Raw genomic sequence first — 22,957 nt, 5'->3', positions numbered from 1 at the left:
AGATGGTCTCAGACAGGCTTGACACAAGTTGAATCTGTTTTGCCAGTATATGGAGGGTGGGCAAGGTGTGGGTATGCACAGTTGAGACCTCTGTCATTGCAAAGGGTGTTAGGACTCAGGAGGGCACAGCGTCCGCAGGTGGCGGGAGCTGAAGCTAGGCTTTCTCAATGCCATTATTCATTTGCCAGCCCGCAGGGTGGACAGGATTTAGTTGATAGGCCAGCCTCCCTCCACTGCCAACCCTGCAGGAAATCTCTCTCTTGTCAGCAGTGCTGACTTGCAGAATGTGCATGGCATTATGGAATCATGGTTAACAATGAAAGTGTCGATGGCCACACTACAGAAAGGGATTCCAAGCTGACGGGGCACATCACGGTCATTGTGCTCAGGCAAACTAGACTGTCCCCTAAGCTCTCTGAGAAGCAAATTATGTGACTGGGTCTACTGGCATCAGATAACCAGGCTGGGGTAGAACCTGGCCTTCCCAAAGACTTTGCTAGTTTGCAGCTAATTCACACCCAAACCTAGAGCTGACCCTACCACAGATCAGCTTTAGTAGGTAGTCAGGTTGCTCTCTTCTTAAATTCTCAAAAATTAAGCTTTTCTTCCATCTTTTCCTAGGTTTTAACCTTTCTCCTTTTAAGAATTCTCTTCTAATTCCTTCTTATTTGTAATTATTAAATGGACTCACTCCAAAAGATAAGACTTTGGGTGTTTATGAATTATTAAAAGGAGAGTCTGGTAAAGACATTTGTAGACAATAAATGACACAAAGCAGAATCCTCTGTTTTAAAAGATGAAAAAAGAGAAGTACCTATTAATTTGAGGAATTTTAAGCATAGTGATTGTTCACCTCTTTTCTTAAAAAAAAAAAGAAAGCCTATAGAAAATAGTGGATAAAATCAAGTCCTTCACTTAGTTTGGTCTATGGCACTTTAAATGAGTCAATGATTGGGTTGAGTAATTAGGACCAACCATTTCTGGAATGCCTACTGTGGTTGGTTAATCACAAGTATTTTGTATGTGCTGTCTTTATTTCTCCCAATATCCCTAAGAGGGGGCTGAAATTCCGACATATTTTTAGAGTTCTTGTCTTTTCTATGTCTCACTCACCTCTCATTTCCTAATTCCACTTTTCAAAACTTTTGCCATTAACCAGACTATTCTGAACCAACATCTGAATAATACTGTATTGTCCCCAAACTCATTTGACACAACCCAGTGAGACTAGACATCACATATTTTTGTTTTTGTCTTTCAACTAAGGAAACTGCAGTTATGATCTATTATGTGATTTGTCCAAGATATCACAGCAGGGTAAATGTACAATGAACTCTAACCATCCAGCTATAATTCTTATACACTCTCTTTACACCACCTAGTTTCCTCTAGCGACTCACATCAATCTGCTGACATTACCAAATCTAACCAAGAGAAAAGCCATCAGAAGCCATCAGAGTGAAATATTAATATTCATTTCTAGCCAGATTTCCAATTTCTCATTTTGAATTTGCTGCATAGAGGCCTTAGTCAAATATAACTTAGGCAACATCCAACCTAGTTTATTTCCCATACTGTCCCTCTATTTTCTAATTTCTCTCTTTGTCTTCTTGCTCCCTATATGGATCTATCATTTGAATCGCATAGAGAAAAACAGCACATACTTGAAATCCCATTAACTTTCCTGAAGAGCTCACAGCCACAGGAGCCAAGAGGACCCCAAGCACTGTTTTCCTTCCTTTGATTCTGTGCAGCCATCATATTTGTTTGAAGTGACCATATAGTCTCAAAAGAACCCTGGCAAAAGAGAGATAATACAAAAACAAACATTTTGGGGGACCCTGGCATTCCTTTCAAAATTGCTGTTGTCAAAGGGAAGCCTCAGGTTGCTGAGAAATTTCACACTCTTAGCTACTGCTCAGCAAGACTAACTTTTACTCACGCAGTAGGCCTTGGCAAGTCATTTCGCTCTTGGTTTACAGAGTTTATTTTCCCCACATGGGAATAGGCTGTGATCATTTGTGGTTCCCAAAGGACTCATGTCCTAAAATAGACTCTGAAATTTTTATTAACAAAACATCTATGCCATGTAACATCTATCTGAAAAATCATTAAACTGTATGAATGGTGCTTATGCAACGCAATTTAATGTTCCAGCAAGAACTAATCATTTGTTATATACATTATGTACCATCGAAACATATCTTTCCAGATTTTATATGTTTGGAGGGCAAATAGTCACCAATATAGTTGTGGCAATATACTGTGGGTTCTTTGTAATATGAGGCCATAGTCGAATGTCTACAATAGAACAGCTACACAATGTAAGTTCATTAAAGAAATGGCATATTTGGGTTATAAATGTCTGTGTTTGTTCAATGATTTTAAGATGCTAAAATTAAGGGATTTGAAGGGAGAAGTGTTGGAAGAGGAGAAAATGTTTTCCCTCTGTTCCTGGGCCAGCATCAGCCATTTATTTCCTATGTCTTCCTGTTTCACCTAGGGTTCTTAGTCAAAAGCAACAGAAATGGATTCTAGTTAATAGAAGTAGAAAAGGAATGAGTTGAAATTGTATTCAGTAGCTCACAGAATAAATGGGAAGTCTAAAGAAGGTGGTTTGGGCAATGGGAAAAACCAAAGATGAGCTACCAGCCTGGAAAAAGTCTCTAAAATGCAGTGCCTTCAAAATTCTTGGCAGGTGCACACGCCTGACTGAGTACAGATTGCATGCCATGCCATAGCTTTCGGGGATCTGGGGAAGCTAGTGTCTGGCATTTCCCAGCTTCTAAGATGGGATGTGGCTCTGCCTCTCACTATGGCTTGTAATAGGAAAATTCCCCAAAGATGGAAACGGGTTCACAAGCTGAGCAGCCAAAAAAAAAAAAAAATATGTAAGAGTCTGCAACAATTTCTAACTGGCCAGAACCCCAGTGTCTAGCATTCCGAATTTCCCTCTTTCCTTTCACTTTCTGCCATACCTGTGTTAACAACCCTCAGCACTAACACAACCATTGCTTATTGTGGGTTTTAGGCAGTGAAAAGCCACTGAGGAAGCACACACGACTGGTCATCAGTCTTTGGTCTATTCCTAGTAAATTCAATTAGTACCATGGTTCCAAACCCATCCCAAACTCCCATCTCACCCCATAGAAATTTAATTCTGTACAGGTATTCAGGAGATTCTAATGCAGACTTCTGATTAGAAACTATATTTTCATTTTCCCCATTTCCCACAGCTCCTTTACCAATCATTTCTGTTTTTCTGAAGCCCCACCCCCACCCTATCAGTCTCTACCAATGGCCCTTCCTTACTTCAACTGGGAAAACCAGGCCATCTGATGCAAACACACTCAATTTCTCTCTCGGGACTTCAACTCAAACTTTCTTCTTGTTTGTACCCTTTCCATCCTCCTGTCCTGCTGATCCTTCCTTCTTTCCAGCTGGCCAGCAATGCTAATCTGGATGTCCTCTGGTCTAACTGGAGGCTTTGACTAATGCTTACCTTCCCTTCTGACCACGTCTTTAGCCTCACTTCCTTATCTAATTCACTTTGACCCCAAGACATTCAAATCTCACTTGACCTAAAAACTTTTCAACCACACCTTCCTGTTACCCCATCCTCACCTTTCACACTCAAGGATCTGAAATTAGTTTGTGCTCATGGATGTTTCCTCCCCTCCTCTCACTAATTCCTAACTCCTGGAAGTACTTCCAGGCTCACCTTCTGGACACACACTATCACCCATGGCTTCCTGACTCCTAAACCAGGGGTCTCTTCCTAGTCTGCATCCTCCTGGACCTCTCAGAAGCTTGTGGCCCTGCTGAAAACCCCTTTCCTCTTGTGGCTTTCGGTGCAAATCCCTCCTGATTTTTCCTTCTACTTCTCAGATGATATTTCATCAGTCTCCTGGGCTTTCTCCTCTTGCTCTATTTGTTCATTCTGGCTATTTTCATTTCTTTAGCTCTAATTGGGAAGTAGATAATACTCAGATATGTGTCCCCAGCCCTGATTCTTCTGAAGTTCAGATCTCTCCCACTGATCACTCCCAAAAAGTGCCCAGGTCCTTTCCCTTCCCCATCCTTCCTCCTATCACTCTTTTAAAAAATTTATCATAATTAAATATACACAACATAAAATTTGCCACTTCAACCACTTTTAAGTGTATGTTAAGTACATTCACATTGCTGTGCTCCATCATTCCTTTTTAAATGTCTGTATAGCTGTGGGGAAAGGACTGTCTCTGTTCATTTGTTTATTACTAGGACCTGCCCCACCTCCATATTGCTGGCTGAGCCTGGGGCTTAGTGGTTAGGAACATGGGCTCTGGAGAGTCTGATCTGAGTTTGAATTCCATCTCGAGGACACTGGCTGAGCCCCTCAACCTCTCTGGTCTCACTGTCCTCATCTTGGTATTCTCTACTTGTGTGGGATACACAGTCACTCTGCTGAAGTAATAATAGATTTATTTATGAGCACACCTCTCTCAAATAAATTGTCCTGCTGGGACTTATGCTGGAAATGAAGAGAAAGTGAAGCATTTGAAGAAAGTGATGGGTCTTGGTCAGAGAGTAGAAATTACTGATATATTGGAGTGGGACGCTGAATCTGGCATTGGCTGGGATTTATGACACAAACAGCTCCACCTACACCTGCTATAGAAAAGAAGGGAAAACAATCAGTAAAACTATTTTGCAGAGTGCTTCTGGCCAGAATGGTGAGTGCTCATCAGGTGACAGATAAAACCTCCCTGAAAGTTGAAAGGGCAATTGAGTTGCATTGAAAGAATTGACCCAGGAAACAGGTGATTTGGAGGAAATTTGATGTGCATATCTTTTTATCAGCACCACACTCTCCCAAGTGAGCCACGGGCCGACCCAATGTGCATATCTTTTTAATAAGTCCTGCATTTTATAGAATCATCGTGGATCCAAAGAGACCACATTGTTGTTGTTTTTCAGCGTTTCATTTTATGGAGGAAAGTTTCCTTATCAATATTGGGAATTCTAGCAGGTCCCTCCTTAAATGTTAAGAGGCATTTTGTTTATTTCCTTTTGGACTGGGTCTTATCCGTCTCTCACATCCAGCCCAGGACCTGTCACACAAGACCCACTTTATACCATATGGTATGCTGTTTTAGTAAAGAATAGGTGGAATATTTCAATGACCAGATCCTACTTTTCCTTTCAGAGACAGGGCACAAAGACCTTCGAAGGGTTCCAACTCATAAAGTCATAGTATTATGATAATAACAATAGATGTCTGTAATGCTCTTTACAAAGCACCTTTATATACTTTATCTCATTCATCTCTAACAACACCTCTGTGAGGTAACTATTGTGATCCTCCATTTTGTCAGATGAGGAAACTGAGGTTCAGAGGGGTTAAGTCAGTTGCCCAAAGCTTCACAGCTATAAAGTTGCCGAGCCCATGCAGCAGAGTACCCAGCACTACACACTCGGCTGTCTTTCTAAGCCCCATTTGGCCTCACCAGACAAGTGGCCTGTTTGGAGATATACTCTGCCCTCGGTCGCCTCGATGTTTGAGGACCGGGCCATCTAAAGCATGTGGGCGACGCAGCCCTTCTCCACCGGAAGCGTCGCCACGTGAAGCTCTAGCATCTGGCGTGACCTAAGGGCGCCCAGAACACTCGGTGGCCGCAGCCTGCACATAACGACACGTGCTCGGGCCCCGCGTTCTGCCCGCGGCCCCTCCACCGGCATCTGCTCAGCCCCAGCCAGCGCGTGGCCACCGGCCGCGCCCGCCGTGCGCCCCAACGGCTCGCCGTGCGCCCGCAGCCCAGGTGCCCACTCGCACGCGCGCCGCCCCTCCGCGCCTCGGGGACCCGCCGCGGCGTCTCTTCCCCACCCCCGGAGCCGCCCCGGGCCCGGGTCGCGGGTCCCCCCACACCCCAGGGGCGGAGCGAGGCGCCCAGACGTCAGGGCGGGGATCGAGCGCGGGGCGCGCGCGCCCTCCCGGCGGCTGCCTGCGGCCCACGTCCTCGGCTGGCGCGGCTGGCGCGGCCGGCGACGGCGACCGGGAGATGCAGTTAGCGGCGGCGCTGGGGCGCAGCCAGGCGGCCGGGCGGGCGGGAGCCAGACGCTGAGCCCGGGCGAGCCAGCTGCGCGCACAGTCTGCCCGCCGCCCCCGGAGCGGATCCCCGGCCGCCCCTCGGCTCCCCCCCCCCAGCCCCGGGCTCTAGCCAAGCCCCTCGGGGTGTCCGTCAGTTTCCTTGGGTGACTACAGTTTTGTTTTTCTTTCTTCTTTCTCCTGCCTGTGTACCCTTCTCCAGGATGGCAGAGGCGGAATTGCACAAGGAAAGGCTGCAAGCCATAGCAGTAAGTCCACTTTCATTTTATTTTCTTGCTCTATTGTCTGGGGTGGAAGGGGACCCCGAGGGTTTCGGGGCGAGCGGCATTCCAGCACAGTAGCCGCGGGGCGTGTGTTCCGGGGTGAAAGTCTGTCGAGGCTCAGCTACGCTGTTTCTCTTTTATACGTCTGTAGATCTAAACCCCCAAGGCGCGCTTTGGGCTGGGGATTTGAATGTGGAAGATTGGCTTGGAAATAAGATGCTTGCTGCTGGGCTTTGGGGAAAGACTAAACAGAGGCATGGGGGCGACTCCTGGGATATTATCACCCAGTGCTTAGGAACACGGTGACTTCATACTCTGGAGAACGAAGAGAACGGTGGCCTGAACGGTGTGGCTGCCATCCTCTCTGCGGAAGCCGTTCGCCTTTTAAGTGGAAAAGCAGGAGTCAGCTACTCAGCCAGCCACGCGGTAGAACCTCCTCCCAGAAACGGGGAGCGTTAGTTTTCCCTTTTCTGTTTGATATTGACAAAGGCACTGGCGCAAGCCACCACCCTGGAGGGTCTTACGACAGCTGGGTCCTGGGAATAATATTCCAAGAGAGCCTCCTCCTTAAGGGTGTGGATTATGTGAAAACCTATTTTCAGCATACAAAGGAGCGACCAGTGTTGGCAAAGTTCTTATGCACTTTCAGAAAAGTGTACCCATGTGCATCTTGGGTATAAAAAAGAACTCTCTGAAACTGCCTAGATTTGAGCAATCTTGCCACAGTGTTGCCAATGATCCACAGATGTGGTGTTTTTACTGGAGCCACCACAGCTGGATTATATATTTCCTTTGCAGACGAGGGAATGATTACTGCTGCTGAATGAAATAATAACAATTAAAAGAGAAGGTCTGTTAACATATTGGCATAAAAGAATCTCCAGACATTCTTCCACCTAAGTACTTTTTTTTTTTTTTTTTTTTTTTGGTCCAGGAGTTCCCTGGAAACACACACAAATTTGTTGGAGAAATAGTGTGTAATGTTTTGGAAGCAAAGTATATTAAAGTGTTTTCAAAAGTCTTTGGGCAGATTCTTCATTGGGAAAATGCGCACAGGCCCTTCTTTTTTTAGAAGCATTTGATGAGGTCTCCGTGGCTCTGAGACCCTTTTCCTCAAACTCTTCAAATCTGAAATGTCTTAGAGACTTTACCACTGAAGTGAGAGAGATGTGTGTTGGCAATGTTGAAATGCTATGGTATGTCTGTCAGGCAATCTTTGAACATGGTCCTCAGAACTCAGGAAGGCTATTTTTTTTTTTTTCTTTCTCTTTCCTACTATGCATGTGTACAAGGGTGCTTCAAAAGTTCATGGAAAGATTTATATAATTTTTCTATTCTATTTTCCCATGAACTTTTGAAGTACCCTTGTATTTTGATTATTAGCAAAGCTGTTCCTGGTTTCTAAAGTTAGTGGCAGGGCAGTGTGGCCAGTATGTCATGATAAGAATGGAGATATTCAGTTATTGGTGCCATGGAGCTGGTGGGTGTTTTGTGCAAACTGGATAATAGGCTGCTTTAACTGTGGATAAAGTGGCTGCTCCAGAGAATGCTCAGTTGCTCCCATAGGCTGCTGCTGAAGGTTTCCAACAGTTGTCACATTTTCTGCCTTTGCATGACCAGCTTTACTGGATGCCAGAGGAACAGCTGAACCCCATGAAAGGACTTGCTTTCCAAGCACGGAGCCAGTAACAGCTAACACTGGGGCCACCCCTTTTCAAGTGGAGTTGAATAATCCCAGCAGAGGCCAAGGAGATTTTCAAGAAAGATCTAGGCAGTCTTTTGGAATTCTCTTGAGTGCATGATCACTTGTGCCTGTTGAGTTGTGGAACTGGGGTTGTCCTGGGTACCTGGGCAGCTGTTGATTTTCATGAATGTGTCAGCATCAGTGAACATGTATGTTGTTGTCAGTGCAGATTTTCTAACAGTGACATCACTCTGTGTGTGTGTATGTGGGGGGGGCGGGAGGAGACAGAGGAGGAAGGAGGAAGTCTTGTGGCCCCATCAGTAAATGGTTTTATGCCATGCTTTTGCCTCGTGCACTCTAGCAAATCCTGCCTCGCTCTGCCACCTTCTTAGAGTTCTCAGGGAACTCTGAGGAGCTCACAAGCCTGCGCACAGAACTCAGCACTCCTGAAGTCTCCTGAAGAGAATGAATCCTCACATCTTTACCTACTGGGGCTTCTCTCCAAGAAGCAGAGCGGATAGACTGGGACTCCAGTCTGTGGGGTCTTGGGCAGTCTTTCATCTGGGGCTCCGTTCCTTCTTCTGTAAGATGGGCTCATGAGGTCTACCTCATGGGCTGGGCGTGGGTTTGGTTATGACAGAGGTGGAGCACCGGCATGCAGTTGCCATTGGAGGGTGTTGAGACAGAGCCCTCCATTGCTGTCTGCACTGCTGCCTGGTCCTGTAGGGCTTCCTTTCATTCAGCTGCACCTGAAGGCCAGGGCCCTGCCCAGCATCAATTCCTCTAACTGCTTCAGACACAGAGGCAGGGATTGACTTGAGGATTCATTCATCCGTCCATTTATCCCTTCATTTACGGAGTGCCTCCTTCGGGAAGTTACTGGCAACACCGAAAAACCAGTGTCTGCAAGTTTCAGCCGCCAGAGGGAAGATTTCACCCTTTGCATACTTAATTTCTCAAAGGACAGATATCCTGTGACCTAAGGTATTTGTCCCATGATCATCTGTGGGATTTTTTTCCCCAAAGAAAATTAAATACTTAGAAACAGTTATTGGTGCTTTAATTGAATCTTCCAGTTGCGTCCAGAGACTAATCAATGAGAAGAGATAACTCTCCTCCTATTTCCTGCCAACAGAGGAGCAAGTCCATCTTTGACAACTCTCTCTACTCCCACGTGCTCCTTTCATGTGTAGGGATACCCCCAAAGCTGTAAGTTTAGAACATAGCAAAATACCTCTGCAACAGAATGAATATGAATGATAATTCCAGGGAATAATAATTGCCATTTATTGAACACGGTGCATTCAGCAAGGCACTGTGTGAAGTGCTTTTTATTTTTAACTTAAAGTTGTTTGTAGTCTAATGGAGGAAATAGAAAAACACGTAAACAGTTACTGTATGGGGTAAGCAGTACTATGCAAATAAGCACACACGTGGAACATGAAAACCACCTCAGGGAGCTGTGGAACGCTTCCACAGAGAGGAGGCGTTTGAGGAAGGCTGGAGGATTGGGTAAAATAAACTATAAAATACATCATTTAATTAATTAATTTATTTGTTGTCACTTATTATTTATTTGGAACAGTTAGTGTGAGAAAAGGAAGCCCAAAACTTGAAGAAGTGAAGTCAGTAGTTTAAGGCAGAAACTCAGGAGCAAGACTGAAATGGTTTCTAACACACGTTATCTCACATAGGCCTGGTAATAAGTTCATGAGGTGGGCACTGCAGGATTGTCCATATTGTATGAATGAGCAGGCTATAGAATTGGCCCAACATTGGACAATGTCAAAGCCAGGATTTGAACCCACATTGCTCGCCTTTGGAGCTTTGGTTCTGCCTACTGCCCTGACAGTAAAGTGTGGTGTCTCACACTTTCCCATAAGCACGCTGTGCAGATGGTTCCAGCAGCCTTGGTGTGAGCCCATGAGGGAGCAGCAGACTGATTCCATAGCAATGGGGAAGCTGGGAACAAGCCAAGAGGCCCACATCCTTTTGAGAGTCTTCCAAGCCTGGGTTCGTTCACTGCGCCGCACAGAAACACCCAACTTAAACTCTAACGGAATGAGTAACATTCCCTTGGGGAAGAAGCTGTTGCGTCTCGATGGAAACCAGCGTTGAGGGAGAGTGTTGTTATGTCTGCACATCCCAGAGGAAGGTAGGTTTTCTTGGGCATAAGTAAAATAACAAGGTCATCTTGGGCAAAAGCTCTAAGAGCCACCTGGACAAAGCCTCAGGCCAGCACCAGGGACCAACGTGAGTGTGTTTATATGTGCTGAAATATGAAATGCTAATCTAACCTACACTTGTTCTTTGGGGAATTTTGTCATTTAATAAGAACCCACTCTGTGAAGTAATAAAAGGATCTTTTGCATTTGTACCATACTTGGCAGTTTATGAAAACTTTGCACGTGCTACCTTAATTCTGAGGTGTGTCGGGCAGGTCCTATTGTCTCCACTCTACAGTTGAGCATGCAGGGGTATCCATGTGCACACGGTGACATGTAAAAAAGTCGCATTAAGCACCTGCCTGTCCCGACTCCCAACTCCTTGTGTTGGTGGCACATCTAGCCTTTGAGGCATGCTCTGATATGGGCTGGAACTGCCACTAGGATCCTACCGAGCTAAAATCCTCTGGCTGGGAGGAGAGTGGTGGGCTTGGAAGTATGTGGGCCTGGATGTGGCTCTGTAGAATCTGCCCTTTTGCAGATCTCATTTTGGGCCTCTTTCTGTCTTGAAACTCACCCAAAGGGTAGAGTTAGTAGGTTTATGGCTCCCACTTGATTCTGTTTTCTGTCCTCAGTAGGCCTGTTATAGGCATTTGGCTTAGGCTGGCTATGTCCTGGGCTTACAGAGAAATATTTGTTGGCTTTTTTCTTAGATTCATCTTTCCATGACTCTTTTTGCCTTGGAGGCCTTGAGTACCAGGGTTGGAATGTGGGACCAGAGGCCAGTGAGGCCCCCAGCCTGCTTTTGATCCAGGACATTTAGGTTGGCTTGCTTAGCCTGGGCAAAAGTCCTTGCTATGATTTACATCTGATCCAGCCCAGCTTTCCATGTCAGGGAAGGGGGTTAGAGACTCAGACCCAAACCCTGTAGAAACAAACACTGTATGAGGACCATCCCCATGTCCCTTGTGTACCTGTGTCACTGGTGGGCAGCTGGCAAAGGACTGGCAAATTTAAGATCCTGGTCATTCATCTGTTGTCTTCTTCTCTCTCGAAGACACAGGTGACACCCTGCTTCTAAAATTCCATGTTAAAGCATGAGAAAGTGTTTGCTTGGAATATGGGTGCTCAGGAAGGATTCACCTTGACTAAGTCTGCAGGGCCGCCCATCTGACAGGTGATACTTTGGGCCCATCAGGGTCATTGTGGGGTCTGGGAATGCTAAGGCAGCCTTACACAAGCATGTATAAGGGTCATACACCTCTCTGGACGCTTATTTGTACTTCTGAGTAGTTCAGGCTTTAGCCTCTTGGGACAAAGAAGAACTGCTCTGGGAAACTTTAAAGTGCCCTGAGAAAGAGACCAGTTAACATTTTAAACACAAGTCATCCTAAAAAAAGCCAAGCAAGGTTGTGGGGGGTTATAATTTGTTGATATTTAAAGAAAACCCAGAGCTCAGTAGAGGAGCTTCTGCATTTCTTTGGGGACTACCCAGTGCTGTTGGGACCACTGCTGCTGGTCTTTTGAACTATCTGCATTTCATCAGTGATCCCTTTCGGGGATTTTGATCAACTTGATTGGCAGTAAGAGCCGGTCTTCATGTGGCATAACTTGGCTGAGACAGCATATAGGCGTTGATGCACAGAGATGGTGGTTCTGAGGACTCCCAGTGCCTCACACAGTCTGTCTAGGTAGTTATGAACATGGATTCTGAAATCCTTGACTCAACTCCTGGCTTTTCCATTAGTATCTGTATGATGTCATTGTCCCTTGGTTTTCCCATCTGTAGGATGGGGATAATGATACTTACCACTTCATGAAATTGTTGTGAAGGTTATTTGAGAGATTTCATGGGACATTGTGTTAGTTCGTTTTCTGTTGCTTATAACAGAATACCTGAAACTGGGTAATTTATAAGAAAATGAAATTTATTTCTTACACTTTTGGAGGCTGGGAAGTCCAAGGTCAGGGGCACGTCTGGTGAGGGCCTTCTTCTGGTGGGGACTCTCTACATAGTCCCATGGTGACGCAGGGTATCACTTAGTGAGGGCTGAGCAAAAGCACTTGTTAATGTGGTCACTTGCTGTCCTTCTTAAGCCACCAATCCATACCCATGCTAACCCGTTAAACCATTAACCCATTAATTCATTAACACATTCATGAGAGCATGGTCCTCATGATCCAATCACCTCTTAAAAGCCCCACCTTTCAATACTGCCACATTAGGGATCAATCTTCCACATGAGCTTTGGAGGGCACAAGCACTCAACCCATATCAGATGTGCTCAGAGCAGGCATACGGTAAGCACTTACGAAAGTGTCCTATTTATAATAAGCTAATCAACAGAACATAAGTCATGTATCTTTCATCAGAAAATGGACACAAAGAGTGAAAAGTGAATTTTATTAACCTCAACATTTTTGCCAAACTAGGAAATTTCAGATGAATATAGCAACTACTGGAAGTTTTCAATACATGAGGATAGTAATAATAATAAAAATAAAAATGATTGCTTGTCGTGGGCAGAAGTTGCAAACTCAAAAGGCTCCAGGTCCCAGCATGCATCATAAAGGATTGACATAGTCTGAATGGAAAGCGTGAGGACCTGAAGAGAAGATGCCACTTCTCAGCTAAGATGCAGCCAGTTTATGTCATGTGAGAATGTGGGTCCTATGTTACTACAACTCATTTTCAAGAGAAACCAAAAAATCTGATTTTTTTAATTGTGAGATCTCCCATTAAAAAAAAATAGTATCAACTAGTTTTAAAACTTTTAAAAGATTTGTGGTCACAACATAATTCCTTTTGATCAACAAGTTGACATTCTGTGACCTTTAGATGTAGGTAGAGCTTTGAACTTCACCATGTGCTTTCCTAATGCGTTGCTCATCTGGATTTCATAAGCATGCTGTAAAGTAGTCCTACCAGCATCCCCTAGATCTTTCATAATGTTGCAAAATGAGGTTGCATTTTCACCAGCTTTGTGAGTTTGGTGTCCAAATGTTTGGACCATTAGAAAAATATCTTTCGACCCTTATAATCACTGACATTATTGTAACTCAGAATACTCACATCTAGATAGGTGGATGCTCTTTAAATTAACAAAAATGCAAAAGACAATCCAAACCTTGATGGGAAATTCCTGTTATTCTAGAAAAATCTTTAAAAATATGTACTCAAGGTATGCAAGTCTGATATGCAAGTCTGAGCCTATCTCATGTCAGCCAGGATGTTTGAGGTGATCTTGAATCATTACCAGCCTCAAATAATAGACTATGTGGGGAGACCTCACTGGGCTCAGGACTTGTAATAGGAGCACCTGCTACTTGACATGGACTTTTTTGCCAGACATGGTATAGAATAGTTGTTCTCAAATGTCAGCACATTAGGATCACCTGGAGGGCTTCTTAAAACACAGATTGCTGGGCCACACTCCCAGAGTGTCTAGTTCAGTAGGCCCGGAGTGGGGCATGAGAACTTGCATTTCTAACAAGTTCCCAGTGATGGCTATTTTGGGAAACACACTTTGAGAACCACTGGCGAAGTGGAAGGAGATCAACAGTAAAGGGAGATTATGGCCTGGGTCTTGATAAGTGTCACATATCCGCTGCGATATGCCCAGGAGTTTGTGTGGTGTGTGAGGAGATACAGAATAAAAGACTGCATTTAGTCTTGATGAGTTGAGAGCCTTAGACACAGCCCAGTTTGGAAGTGATGCAGTTGGGTTCTTCTCCCATCAGGAGGAGGTCTTTGTCTTGGGTACTTGCTTTAATCTATTTAACTAAAGTGAAATTGTCTGTTGGTCACTTGAAGACACCTGTTTGGTGGGTTTGCCTGGGATTGACTGATCAAAACTGTGGACTATGAAATTCCCTTGGGAAGGCCTTAGGGGACAGCTCAATGAGATAAGAAGTCATGTAATAGGGAAGATAATCCAGCAGTATGGTGGGAGGCCCTTTGAGAGAGATGCACTATATGTATGATGGTGCTTTTGATGAGAAGTCCCATAGCAGATCAGCCAATTAAGTCTCGTGGCGCCTTCTCCAGCCTACGGGTGCTGATTCACACAATGTGGCTGCTTCTCATGCGGGCAGCTCTATAGGATGCCAGGATGAGCAGCAAGTGATGTCCATTTACTTAATGATGGTTACTGATTCTCCAAAGTCAGTCTGTGCGTACAAAGGCATCGCTTGTCACTGGCATATCAAAGAGGAGTTCATTCTCCCAGGGGTGTCATCCAGGCTTCCCTCACCCTTATTTGTAGCATCCATTGTTTGAGCCAACACTTGAGTTTTGGAAGGATTCAGCCACTGTACTGGATGAGGCCTAGGAGGACAGGGACAGACTGTGGGTGATGGGCCACATAGCATGGGGTACTTTGTAGAGAAAAGGTCGCTCATGAGGGCTCTTGGTTTGAGAGAATGCCACACAGCCAAGACCTGTTTCTGAGAGGACATGCCAGCAGGAGCCGAGGTTGGTGTGGGGTGGTGCCTGTTGGAGCTATGTGTGCCCTTTGTTAATTATCTCAATATTTTTCATTAGTCTCATGTTGATTAAAATGTTCACAAGGAGATTATTAAATACACAGAGAAAGAGAGAGACACAGAGACCAGACTATGGCCTATTTACATGATGCATGAACATATATTAAAAACACTTCTGGTTGGTCTTTGGCCCCAGTATCAGAGCTTCAGTAGCATTGTGTGAACTTAGCTAGGAGAAAGGAATAGGGAACCTGGTACCTTTGCCTTGCCTAAGATGGAAGGGGAAAGAACATCTGTATGAGCTCCCAAGATAAAAGCCCCGCTGTGGATGAAAAGGCCACAGCCAGACCTCAGCACACATCTTCTTGCTCATTGTTTTCCCCAAGGCAGCTTGTTTCATTACCCTGAGGGCTTTTTGGCTCTGGATGGTCTGTGCGCCACCCAGTATCTTCAAGGCATTGATAAAATGTGTCCTTACTTTTTTGCCGGGTGGCGAGAAAATACAAAAGCCATTCTACTGGTTGACTTACTATTCTAGGTGGGTGGGATTTTTTCCCCCTTTACTAAATTGTAACCAGTCATCTAAGTATGACTTTATTTTAAAATTCAGGGCTGAAACTTAAAACTTTGAGGGTTACCAAAAATTTTATTCTTAAGAGAAAAACATATGCTTGAAAATGTATTCCCTTTGGTGGTAGGCAGGGGATTTTCTTGCTCTGAGTTTGAGTGCTAATGTCAACAACTTTGAAGCCAATAAATACCAGACAGGGCTTCAGAATCTGGGTAGCTGTGATAGTGTGTGTGTGTCCCAGATGTGACATGATAGAGAGGCTGGGGTTTAAGAAAGGTGCCCTTTGGCTGAGTAGCATGGAGTCAATCCAGTGGCTTCCTCCAGGCTCCTGTTTGGTCTTAAGATTTTATGGCCTGACTTGTCGTCTTAGGCCGATAATGCTTGCCTCCTCTAATGGGGTAGGAAGTGCTTTGAAAACGTCCTTGCTCCAGTGGAACTGTGAGACATACCTGAGAAACTCCAGGCTGACAGGGTGCTCCTGAAAGGTCATCCTGCCCCTCCAGGTAAGCAAGAACACACTCTAGGATAGTGATGCTTCCATCACCTGCGTGCAGGCAGGCTTGTTTATGAACACTGAAGTCTGATGATATGTGTTCACAATTCAGCGCTGTTAGTCAAGTCAAACTTACAACAAAACCCAAAGAAAATTGAACAATAGGCAGGTTAAGTTTGGTGGGGATGGGTAAGAAGGCTGGGCAGGTCCCGGAGGCCGGCTGTAGAATATACCCTCTGATCCCATCGACTACTAGACATAAAGCTCTAGCGGCCTGATCACTCCCTGTCCTTATTCACACTGACATGAGAATGACTGATTTCAGATCAGTATTGGACCTGATGGGGAGAATGAAGAGAAAATTATCTGCGAAAACACAAAGAGGAGGCGAAGGTGAAAGCAGTTTGCTCAGTTACCTGTCTCTCTTTGCCCTTCCCACCATCCTCCCTCTCCATCTCAATCTGACCCTACCACTGCCTCTGGATGGTTCCAGCTCTCCGTCCCCCCTAAGCCTGTGTCCACAGAGAAGAGCTGGGAGCAGCCTGGCTTAGAGTGGAGGGGTCCTTTTCTAGGCCTCCCCCAGCAGAAGCGGGTCATCTCTTCTGTAGGGAGACAGGGCACCCTAGGGTTCAGAATGCAGAGCGAAAGATGGCACCTGCATCCTATAGCTTCTTTTAAGGAGAGAGGGGGAAGGCCCCAGTTCCTGAGAGCAGCCACATGACAGACATCTGCTGAACGCCCTCCATTAGGGGTCAAATGCCAGGGGTGCACAGGTGCCAGATCGACCTGGCTGAGCTTTGGGGACTGGGGTGACCGGGAGAGGGCACGCTCCTGAGGGGCAGGCAGCACTCCACTCAGCTGATTGGTACTTTGTGGGAACACGAGCCCATGATCTTCTGCTTTTTCAAGAGAACCTGGAAATCCAGCTTTTGAAGGAATTCTGTTGATGTTTAAATGTTCACAACGATTTGAACACTGTGTGGGCCAAACCAAACATAACAAGATTTTAGCACAGTGTGGGCTGGATTCGTTCCCCATCCCAACTCGCCCTTCCCCCATCCCAAGCCCCCAGCCTGGGCCACCCGTTTTCCACCTCGCCCTTCACAGCATGTTTTCTTTCATTGTAAAGCCAGTAGTATGTGGGAGTGATGGGGGGTGGTGTTACAGCTTGAAGCTAAGTGAGATGTACAGCCATTTAGGTATGTTGGGTAAGTTGCTGGGATGGGCCTGCCAGAAGCCCATTTGTAATAGAAGCAAGGGGCTTCTGGGGTCTGGACCCTGTAAGAAAACCATGGTCTCGGCTCAGAGTCAGGGCTGCTACTTAAGTCAGTTCCTTATCTGGCATGCTGGATGAACTCGTGAGTCTATAAGAAGTAAAAACTGCGAGCACTCTTTAAAAAAGGTTTCATTAACATAGAGCAAAATTGACTTTTTGATGTATACTTCTCTGAATTATAACATGTATGGACTGGTGCAGCCACCAGCACAATCAGGGTACAGATCAGTTCCGTCACCTCAAAACCTCTCCCAGGGAGCACTACTTTTTAAACTCTGTCAGACACTGGGATAGAAGTAGTTCTGCTTGGCCCCACCTTGTACCCCAACTTTGAGGATTCTAAGAATCTGTTAGGTGTGGGAAAGTTGACCAGAATTGGAAACGGGTGTTCCCAGCCATTGGTGGGGAACGATTTCATAATGAGCACCCCCTGTACCTATATGACAAGTTTTGGCTTCTCCCCAACAAATACCTTCCACTCCAGCCTGACTCATCTTCACACTGTCCCCTACTATGGTTGTCACATTTAGCAGCTAAAAATATAGGATGCCCAGTTATTACATGGGACATACTTACACTAAAAAATTATTTGTCGTTTTTCTGAAAGTCACTTTTACTGTACTTTATCTGGCAAGCACATGTAAAACTCACAGACATGCCACAATCACAGCTGAGTTCAGAAGCTGCTTCTAAGCCTGTGTTTCCCTCTTCTGTTGAGAGGGTGCAAATATCCTTTGATTTTAAATAGTATCATGTTTCTAAGGAGATAGGGCATGTGTTGGAAGGAAAAGAATGCCTACTCACTACATTAATGTGTTTTCAAGAAATGTTTTGGGACCAACTAGTCATCTCCTTTCTGGAGATCAAGAAATAGCCTAACATGAGTTTGAGGAAAGAGGACACTGGATTTCAGAAATTGGTCCATTTCCCAAGGCCTGCCCCTCCCCACCCCTCTTCTGTGGCCCAACTTCTGAATAATATAAAATTGCAAAGACTATAAACAAGGAGATTTTTCACACTGGGTGAGTTTAAAAATAACGTTGGAATGCTAGCCTTCAGCAAGCCATATATCTTATCCTGCGTTGAGCAAGACGGTGCCTTGTGGCGTGCAATGAATGAGTCACACAGTGGTCACAACTAGATCGTTCCCAGCCTGATTCTTTGGGGGAGAGTGGTGTGATGGTTGATTGATTTGTTTTGTTTGTTTTTTTCATTTTTACCCATTTTACTAGTGTGGTTTGAGAATCACAAGACAAGAAGGAAAATCGATTTTAGATAGCCGCTTCAGAATGAAGAATGAATGAACGTGGCAATTTTCAGTCTAGACCAGGGGTCGGCAAACAATAGCCTGTGGGCCAAATCTGGCCTCAGCCTCTTCTCATTGAGGCATGTGAGCAATGCATAGTTTTTTAAAAATGTTTGAAAAAATTTTTAAAAAATATTTCATGACACATGAAAAATATATTAAATTCAAATTTCAGTATCCAAAACCATCAAGAAATGATAAATGTCTAGGAGATAGATATGCTAACTATTCGGATTGGATCATTATACAATACATGTATTACTGAAACAACAAACTGTACCCCATAAGTATGTACAATGAAAAAATATATAAATAAATGAAGTCTACCCCCCCAAATTTAGTGTCCATAAATAAAATTTTGTCAGAGTACATCCATTTCATTCATTTATGTGTTGTCTAGGGCTGAGATCATGCTATAACGGCAGAGTTGAGTTATTAAAATAGAGACCATATGGCCTGCAAAGCCTGAAATATTTACTATCTGACCATTTAGAGAACAACTTTGCTGGCCCCTGCTCTGTAGATAGCATATCTTCTATGGTTTTATTTGTGATGAAGTCTCTAGGAATCTTTTAGCTTAAGAAATAACTGTTTTCTTATTGTGGGCAGTCTGGAACATTAAAGCATCACAGATACCCTTTCCACTGTTTTCTGGGCTACCATGATGAGAGCTTTATATTTATCAAAAAGCTGGCATGTGAATTTTGCCATTGTTGAATTTTCTCATTATAGCCTTGGTCTCTAAGCCAACTGCCTGTTGTTTTCTTTTGAAAACAGGAAAATCTGATCTTAGAGGGAACGGTTTAGCCCATCTAAAACTAAGTCAATACACATAATAACAATTTTTCTATTGACAGGGACTGAGGGTAGAGGGACTGCAGATTTTCCAGATGAATTTTCTTTATTCCCTGGAATTTGCCAGAACCCTCACTCTCCTCTGCTGCGGGGCTTTAAGGATGAAGTGTCAAACTGGGAGCCAGAAAACACACCAGCCACATTCCCTGAGTCCAAGCAGGGAGCCAGTGAGGAATGGTTTCTTGCCAGTCATCTGTGTCCTTAGCTAGCCCTTCATCGAGGGTCTGTTATTCTGTGATCTCATGGAACCCATGAGGTCAGTGCTTTGATTTGCAAATAAAGCGACCAGCAGGTAAAAGCTGCTGATGCGTCCACCCTGTCCTCTGAATCATCAAGTACTTCTCTTCTGCCCCTTCCATTTCTCATTTAAAAGGGCCAGTTGCAATTTTGAGTCTGGTCTGCATGGAAATTTCCAAAGGGACTTTGGTGCCTTAGTAAATATTTTCAAATTGCCCAAGGTTTGGGGAGATAGCAAAGCCGTAATTGTGAAATCAGGTTAAAAAAAAAATGATTAATACAGTACGTGGGCTGTATTACATGAGAATGTGCTGGAGTAACGGTGCTGTGGGCACTCACACTTCTCACTCTGCAGGTGGATGGCTTTTGCTTTTCTGGTCATACGTACGCTTGACCTTGACATTCTCTATATGGGCTACTTGTGAGCAGCTGCTGGAAGAATGGGGATCCGACCATGTAGTGTGAGGTTTCTTAACTGTGGCACTGTTAACATTTGGGCCCAGATAATTCTCTGCTGTGGGGTGCTGCCCTGTGCATGGCAGGATGTTTAGTAGCATCCCTGGTCTCCATCTCATAGATGCCAGTAGTATCTCCCCATTGTGACAATCAAAAACGTCTCCAGGACCGGCCCCATGGCTCACTCGGGAGAGTGCGGTGCTGGTAGTGCCGAAGCCGCGGGTTCGGATCCTATATAGGGATGGCCGGTGCGCTCACTGGCTGAGCGTGGTGCAGAGAACACCGTGCTGAGGGTTGTGATCCCCTTACCGGTCAGGGAAAAAAAAAAAAAAAGTCTCCAGACATTGCCAAATGTCTCCTGGGGGACAAAGTAACCCCCTTTGAGAACTACTACAGTGTAACATAAGGGTTACCTGACCAAATGTATTTCCCGCATTTTCACCACTGGGGATTCATTCCTTTCAGTCTTTGCTTTTATCATTAGGGATTCATTCCTTTACACCTCGAAGGTTTTTTTATATTCCAGAATCCCCCATGAGAATTCAGATTTCTCAAAAAGGGTAAAGCTTCAAGCCTGTGATGGTAAGTAGGTTTCATCTCTTATGGCAATTCTGACTGATAGGTAGTGGCTGGCTGACTGTAGTGCTGTCAGAGGTCTTTGAAGTTGCATTTTGGTGTTGGGGGTAGGACACCATGGTAGGTTGGAGTGTCTTCCATATGCAGGAGATGAGGGAGTTGCTATACATGTGCAAGAAGCCTTCTTACCTAACATCTCTGCAGAGATTCACTATAGTCAGGCCTTAGCCTAGTGCTGTAACTTAGCCTTAACTGCTGCCAGGCACCACTCACACAGGGTCTCTGTAGCCTTGTGTATTTATTAAGGCAATTTTCCAGAAGGTACCAGGAAGGTGTTTTGAGGAAGGGGTGATTTTTCTAAATTGTAGAATGATTAGATTTTTCTAAATCAGCAGAGGTGCTATAGTCTGTTGATGGGAATAAGGGGCGGGGAATAAGAAGACAGGGGCAAAGAATATAACTTCTTGTCTCTCTTCTGTCTTTCTCCCCCCTCCACAAACCTCTTTTTTTTTTTTTTTTTTTTTTGGTGGCCGGCCGGTATGGGGATCTGAACCCTTGACCTTGGTGTTATCAGCACCGCACTCTAACCAAGTGAGCTAACTGGCCAGCCCCGATTATAAGCTTCTTGAGTACAATGCTGTGTCATATTCATTATTATCTGTTCACTGCCTGCCGCAACCCATTTTGCATAGCATCAAAGCTAATGTAGTGACTTTAATCAGAGTTCTTAATCTGTTTTGTAACTTGGATGCTTTGGCAATCTCGTGGAGCCTATGAGTCCCTTCTCAGAATAATGCTTAAATGCACCAAATAAGATACATAGGATTAAAAAGATTACCAGTTATGCTAAAATACAGTCAGCAAAATATTAGAAAATTGTGATAGATAACATGGGCTTTATTATTATTATATTAAATAAAATCTTGTGGCAATCCTAATACATACTCTAATTTCAAGTTATTGATTAACATAAGTGATATTTTGAGCTATCTCCAACGATAGTAATGTGACATAAAAATATCTGTGATTGCTATTCAGGATGAAGTCACTAGTACTAATGATATCCCTGGGGCTTGTGCTTACATTTATAACTAAGGGCAGTGCTAAATTTCAGCTAAGGGTTAATGGAATAACCTTTAACTGGGTGCCCTGAAGTCCAGCTTGTCCTGAACTCCCTGAATTCTTTGTTAACTGGGTCACTGCTTTAATGGCTCTCTCCTTTCCCTGCCTGATGCTCACTCAGTCACCTTCTTGGGGCTCTTCCCCAGCAAATTTTTTCAGGTACCCTCTTCCACATTCCCTTCATATCTCTCCTAGCTGGATTGTGTCCTTCGGCTCCTATCTAAGTTCTCACTCGGCTTAGGAAGGGAAGCTTGGGGTTACCCTGAGTTTAGAGCAGAGAGCAGCTGGCACATCTAGACACCCACTGAATGCTTGTTGAATTGAAACCGTTGCTTTGCAGTTTCACCCTGTGTTTGTCAGTTCACTCTTGATGTCTCCCCTCTGTGTGGAGAGCATCAGTGTTTCCAGTTAGAGCACAAGCTTCCAGTATGGTTTGCCCGGTTCCTGGAGGTCTACAGAGTGAGATTTTGTCCCTGTTCCGACCTCAGAAGCTACAGTGGACAGTGGGAGCAGTAGGACCTTTGACAGGCAATGACCCACAACATGTACCTGCTACAAGGAGCTCGCAGAAGCTGTCCCCATCTCCATTGCGTTCCTTGGATCTGGACCACCAGGGCAGGGTCATGCAGGGGAACCAGGCAGCCTGGGGGCAAATATTGCTACCAGTGAGTTTCATAGTAAACAAACAAAAATAGGCCATCCCTAATTCAGTTCCCTTTGAGGCAGGCATTAAGAGGACCAGGTTCCACAGTGTCCTGTATGGGGTTAGCATCTTTGGTTCTCACCACATGAACACATCAGTGTTCTGTCTGATTTGGACTACTGTTGCTTTCCTGGTTCTTTTCCCCCTGGATAAAGCATTTGTATTAGTTTCCAAGGTCTGTTGTTACAAAGTGCCACAGACTGGGTGTCTTAAGGAACAAAATGTATTGTCTCTCAGTCCTGGAGGTTTGAAGTCCAAAAGCAAGGCGTTGGCAGGACTGGTCTCTTCCAAGGGCCACGAGGAAAGGATGAGTTCCAGGCCTCTATCCTTGTCTTGTAGATGGCCATTTTTTTCTCTCTGTTTTTCCTGTTGTCTTCCTTCTACGTGTGTCTGTCTGTGTCCAAATTTCCTCTCTTTATAGGGGCACCAATTATATTAGGTTAGGACCTACCCAAATGACTTAATTTTAACTTGATTACCTCTGTAAAGACCCTATCTCATTCTCAGGTACTGGGGGTTAGGACTACAATATATATTTTTGAGAGGGACACAATTCAACTTATAACAGGGTCCCTGCATGTTGTTAGGTGGTACCTGCATCTAACAGTGATGGCTGTCTGTACCCTGCTCTCCTTCTGGCTATGGCAGTAGAAATTGTGTCCCGTGGGAAATGGCCC

General features: G+C 44.7%; 1 protein-coding gene across 5 annotated transcripts in view; it reads left to right on the top strand.

The window, feature by feature from the left end:
* The first annotated feature begins 6,067 nt into the window (after positions 1-6,067).
* The window catches only part of PALM2AKAP2 (PALM2 and AKAP2 fusion), a 324,924-nt gene continuing 308,034 nt past the window's right edge, over positions 6,068-22,957 (top strand). For all 5 annotated transcript variants that reach the window (XM_063082653.1, XM_063082652.1, XM_063082654.1 and 2 more), the window contains exon 1: positions 6,068-6,336. In XM_063082653.1, the coding sequence (XP_062938723.1) occupies positions 6,292-6,336 (45 nt within the window). In that variant the 5' untranslated portion in view covers positions 6,068-6,291. The remainder of the gene's footprint in view (positions 6,337-22,957) is intronic.

Source organism: Cynocephalus volans, chromosome 17, assembly GCF_027409185.1.
Source record: "Cynocephalus volans isolate mCynVol1 chromosome 17, mCynVol1.pri, whole genome shotgun sequence".
Classification (NCBI taxonomy): domain Eukaryota; kingdom Metazoa; phylum Chordata; class Mammalia; order Dermoptera; family Cynocephalidae; genus Cynocephalus; species Cynocephalus volans.
The sequence above is the reverse complement of the archived record's forward strand: the minus strand, read 5'-3'. Positions and strand labels throughout refer to the sequence as shown.